Genomic DNA, 5,467 nt, shown 5'->3' with positions numbered 1-5,467 from the left:
TCTCTGAGGTAACGCAAAATAGAACGGCTGTGCGTAGTTACGTCATCAAAACAAAGGGACATCACCGCAAAGGGACATGGGAAGTGTAGTTTCGTGAGCTTTCCCTCCCACATATGGTCAGAAATATCAATTTAATGTCCTGAATCCACTCACGACACATCTGCAAGGATAGGCTAAGGCTTGTTTTGGAGAGACAATCATCATGAAGATGCACATATGGCTGCAGAACACGTCTTCTCATTGTGGTAAACCCACACCGTCTATCAAAGTTGCTTTTCCATTATATAAATATAATGCTTTCTTGCAAAACTGATGTCAACAACTATTTCTATAACTTAATAATATCCATTGCCTTGCATGTTGGCATTGCGCGTGCGTGAGTGTGTGTACATGTGAATGTAAGGGGAAAAGGAAGGCAGAGAGATTCATGTCACTGTCAGTCATCACTATTTTTTAATTATTTTTTATTACTGCTATGAGTTGATTCGTCTTGTAACCTGACGTATTAGTCAGCCTCACCGCAGCAGTCAAGAAGGAGTATATGTGTTGACCAGCCGCTGCATAGTAAGGAACTACAACTCCCTACTGCCTCCCCGGCATCATCCATGCGCCGCAGTCAATCAGCTGTTGAGGCAACTGCTGACTATCTCGGCACAAGGGTAGCTCGTTTGTCATATCTAAACCCCAGACGAGGCATACAGAAATATCTTTATTTACAGAGTCCCAAAAAGGTGAACGATTAAGGTAATTCAAACTTCATGTTAATGCAGTGAAGCGACCACGCTGTGTGTGTTTGTGTGTGTGTGCATGCTTGTTTTTTGCTCGTTTGTGTGGAGAGGGGGGACACATATGGATTAAAGGGGGGGTTTCAAGGCAAAACAGCTTCATGAAATGTGTCGGATGCCTCGATCGGCGCGATAAAATTGGCAGTTGAGAGGTCAGGTTTTGGGCAGTGTGTTGAGAGGGGAAAAAGGGCCGGCGAGGTGAGCCACTGTGGGCTGCTGATTGTGCTGCTTTGATGACCTTGGAAGCGCAGCTCTTGGAGGAGAAAACACGGATTAACCGGTGGGGTGTGTGTGAGTGTGTCTATGTGTGCAATGCAGGATATTGCGATTACCTTGAAAGTCTAATTTGTACCACTGCCATCACACTGCTGAAATGATCTGTAGTGTTATTTAAGTATACTGACTTATTATTGAAAGGCCTCTGTGCTGAATGTAAGCTCTCCTGCAGCTGAGTTCCGACACTAATCTAGATGTAATGTTTTATGCGTTTCAATCGAGTTTAATATGAATCTTGGAAGATGTGTCACTTTGTCATTACCTGTGGTTGTACCTTGACAGTGCTCTTAAGTGAAAGAATATGCTTTATTGCTCAGTAGCCTTGTTAATCACGCATTGTTGTGGTCTATTGACATCATAGATAGTTTAGTAAACGCTCTTTGTTGAATGTAATCATGTTGTGTGACTGTGTGGCTTTCTGATCCAAATGAATGCAAAAGTGCCGTCACGATAATATTCCAGGGAGTGCTTGTGAATTAGTCTTTAGCCAAGGCGTTGTCTGTAAGAAAAAAGAAAAAAAAATGCAAAGAAGTCAAGGCTCGTTTTTGCATGAAAGATTCAAGTTTGAATAGGAGACACTATATGATAGAAGTTATTCTATTTGGATAATTACTTAAAGTACAATTTTACAGAGGCGCTGCTGCTGTCAGTGCCAACCATTGACTGTCAATGCGGACCTCTTTGCGCTATAATAAAATCCCTGACTAATAATCATGTATCATTCCTGCTGGGACTTTGTGTACAGTCATGACTTGTGTGTATATATGACATTATTTTCATTTTATACTTCATAAAATATCATAAGACTTGCATTTATCCTCATCACAAGGGATAGGTGTGTGAGAGATTTTTTCGCTATAATAAAGTGTTCCAGGTGCGTCACTTTCTGCATTAAAAAAAGGGGGCGAAGTGCGCCTTTTTTTCTGCTGGATTCATTTTCGTCTCCAAAAAAGCTCTGCGATCGTGAGTGTCGAAGTGCTTGGGTCAAGGTAGAGCTGTCTTTTAACCTTGTTGAAGGACAGCTGTATTTACTGACGTATGTAAATGAATATAGGGGAGGTCCTTGGGCAAAAAAAAAACACACACACACACTGAATCAGTTTCACATTGCAGCTCCGGAGTTCTTGCGTGGAAGGGAAAAACGATACGTGGCGAAAAATCTGGTGAATATCTACAGCCATATGCTCCGTGTAGGCTATAATTAGTGGGATTTATGAATCATTCTGATATAGTCTTGGGAAGTGCGTGTTTTCTCCTCTTCTTTCTTTTTTTCGGCTAAATGGGTGATCACGCATTCGCTTTGCAGTTGCCTGGTCCCTCTAACATCATATCCTTGTCGGAGTTGTCCCACTTCATCAGACACTACAACAGCAGCCCGGTGTATGATCTCCTGAATTGCAACAATAAGATTAATAATAATAATAACTCCTCGTCTCTGTTTCCCCTCGTTGCAGCTCAGCAAACCATGCAGGATGATTTACTGATGGACAAAAACAAAGCCCAGCCTCACCATCAGCAAGATCCGACGCAAGTAGACCCTCCTCCCTCCACCCCGACCCCGTCATCGGAGCCCACTTCTTCTTCATCGGAGTCGGAGAGCCCGTCAACCGGGAGCAATCAAGCGGCTTCAGCGCTGAACAGCAGCAGCAGCAGCAGCGGCAGCAGCAGCAGCAGCAGCAAGGACAAAGTGCCGATGGAGTCGCCGATCCTGCCCGGGTTGAGCTTCCACCACCAGCCACAGGAGACCGGCGGCTCTCTTTCCTCTCCTTCCTCCTCTTCGTTTGGGAGCACTTGGTCCACGGGAACCACAAACGCCGTGGACGATAGCTTTTTCCAGGGAATACCCTCGGTGAACGGGACGATGCTTTTCCAGAACTTCCCCCACCATGTCAACCCGGTGTTCGGGGGGAATTTCTCCCCTCAGATCGGTCTGGCTCCACAGTCCCAACAGCATCAACAGCAAGCCCAACAGCAGCAGCAACAGCAGCAACAGCAGCCCCAGCAAAGGAGATCTCCTGTCAGCCCCAGCCAAGGCCCCTTCCCCCAGAGAAACGCTTATCAGACCATCATGAATAACAGCAAGGGGTCGTCATCGTCATCTTCTGCCTCGTCGTCCGCTTGGAATAATCACCAAAACGCCGCTTGGAGCACAGCCTCCAACCCCTGGAGTGGCATGCAGGCAGGCAGGGACCCGCGCAGAGCTGTGGGCGTCGGGGTAGGGGTCGGGGTCGGTGTCGGCGTCGGGGTGCCTTCACCCCTGAACCCCATCTCCCCTATGAAAAAGCCCTATAGCAGCAATGTTATAGCACCCCCAAAATTCCCAAGACCTGGTCCCCTCACCCCCAAGCCCTGGATGGAGGACAGCGCCTTCAGGACTGACAACAGCAACAACATACTGCCTTTCCAGGTAAATACATTCCCCACTAACAGCAGGCCCGGGCCTAGCTTTATTGCTTCAGCCTGAGCTTTAAAAAAATATGATCACTTTGACATGTTGTCAGTTTAAACCTGCCGGCTCATCTCTTAAGCCTTAAGTCATTTTTAATGTGATCTGTACAAAATATCAGATAAAAAAACAACAATCTTTGAGATGGAAATAGGCTACAACAAAGTAGGCCAATCTATGATAAGGTCACCCTGAACTCATCAGCACCACCGATTTATTATAGATCCATAAGAATATTAGTGATTTATTGGTTATTTATGCCATTTTTTAAATTGAGAAACCATTTGAAATTACACAACATCAACATGTTTTTCTGGTAATATCTATGTTTTCCCACACAGTCATATATTAACATTATGAGGCGACCTTCAGAGAAATTCATTTATATTGATGGAGGTGATTCCTATAAGTATAAATGGCACCGCGGTTTTGACTTATGTGGCTTTAGTTGAATTTACAAATGAGCGTCGGGTTTTTGCCGGTTGCTGTCAACATTTTTATGCTGCCGGTTAGAGGTCAAATAAATGGATGAGTCCTCTATGCAGTTCTATGAAATCCTCGATCGTGGCTATTTTTACGCATTCAGAGGCAAACACACCGAGTCAGCCCTCTTAAAACAGTCGTTGTGCACGGTTTATTGCACTAAATGGTTCATTTTCTTCGCTCTGCCAGCTCACACTCCGTGGGGTTTAAAGGACACATGACGCATTCAGGTGCGCCTCGTAACATCCTCTATTCAGACTGAGAAGCCCGATACATGCTCACTTTATTCATCAGCAATTTACTCTAATGGTCAGGAAATGGTTCTTGTTTTGAGTCATTTCATAAAAACACATACCATTAAGTTGTCAAATAGAGTTAGCCACAGAAAATGTACTTCTTCAATTTATGTGGCCTATTTACTGAACGGTTTTGTGTAACCACATGACAACAACTGAGTTAATGCTTATTGCGTGTAAGCATAATACAAAGTAACTTAATTTAGCCGTTCACTAACTCTATTTGATAATATGTTGGTATGTCACATACAGTCTATGGTATGTCATGTGCGCTCACCTTGTAATAATACGATTTTCGACGGTACATGAAGTCAACATCAATACTCTTATATTATTGGCTTGGAGTAGGATGGTGGGCGGGGTATAACCTGTGATGGAAACGAGGCGCAGGTCCAACCTGAAAGGTAGATGAAGCGCTTTCGCTCTCACAATTTACAAAAACCAAGTAATCCCACTTTCCAATAAATCCAACTTTACATGTAAACTCTGACTGTGAGTTTTACTAAAATATTTAACATAATACATGTGCTGACATTGACATAATGTGTGTGTTTCTGCCAACATTTGTGAGCTATAACAACACGATACATGTAAACAGAAGAAAAGGGCAAGAGTGTCCTGTTAGTTGTTTGAGTAAAGATTAAAATATGAAGAATAAGTTATGACAGTTTCAGTCGGAAAAAGAAAATGTGCTCCACACTGATATTTGAGAGGGTTATACACAGTATGTAAACCTGACATTGGGCCATACATTGATAGAAATAGTTATCTGTTGTATTTATAATATTTTCATATTTTATATTCGAGTCTTCTATCTATCTATCTATCTATCTATCTATCTATCTATCTATCTATCTATCTATCTATCTATCTATCTATCTATCTATCTATCTATCTATCTATCTCACTCACACTATAACTGTGTCTGTTTCATGCTGGTTTAAATGTATTAAGGTGGGCCATGTCTCCCTGACTGACATGACTGATTAGAGTAACAGTGTCAATACTGTATGGCTTTTTCACATGGCCGATCATGTGTTTCCCCCGTGTTTATTTACACTGCTTGAAAAACAAGCCAGCATAAGAAAAAAAAAAAAAGTAAGTCAAACACGGAACACCCCCCCCCCCCCCCCCCCACCCCCCACCCACCCCCTGAAGTCAGTGGCTTACTTAAAAATGAG

The 5,467-nt window shown here is 43.2% G+C and overlaps 1 protein-coding gene across 4 annotated transcripts in view; it reads left to right on the top strand.

Annotated features, from left to right (window-relative positions):
• The first annotated feature begins 639 nt into the window (after nucleotides 1-639).
• cpeb3 (cytoplasmic polyadenylation element binding protein 3) overlaps nucleotides 640-5,467 on the top strand; it is a 40,919-nt gene continuing 36,091 nt past the window's right edge. For 2 of the 4 annotated variants that reach the window (XM_062430673.1, XM_062430671.1), the window contains exons 1-2: nucleotides 2,180-2,224; nucleotides 2,516-3,468. In XM_062430673.1, the coding sequence (XP_062286657.1) occupies nucleotides 2,527-3,468 (942 nt within the window). In that variant the 5' untranslated portion in view covers nucleotides 2,180-2,224; nucleotides 2,516-2,526. Of the gene's footprint in view, nucleotides 745-2,179; nucleotides 2,225-2,259; nucleotides 3,469-5,467 lie in introns of those variants that run through there. The other 2 variants (XM_062430672.1, XM_062430670.1) reach the window with 2 other exon arrangements.

This window comes from Scomber scombrus, chromosome 12 (assembly GCF_963691925.1).
Source record: "Scomber scombrus chromosome 12, fScoSco1.1, whole genome shotgun sequence".
In the NCBI taxonomy this organism is placed as follows: Eukaryota; Metazoa; Chordata; class Actinopteri; order Scombriformes; family Scombridae; genus Scomber; species Scomber scombrus.
The sequence above is the reverse complement of the archived record's forward strand: the minus strand, read 5'-3'. Positions and strand labels throughout refer to the sequence as shown.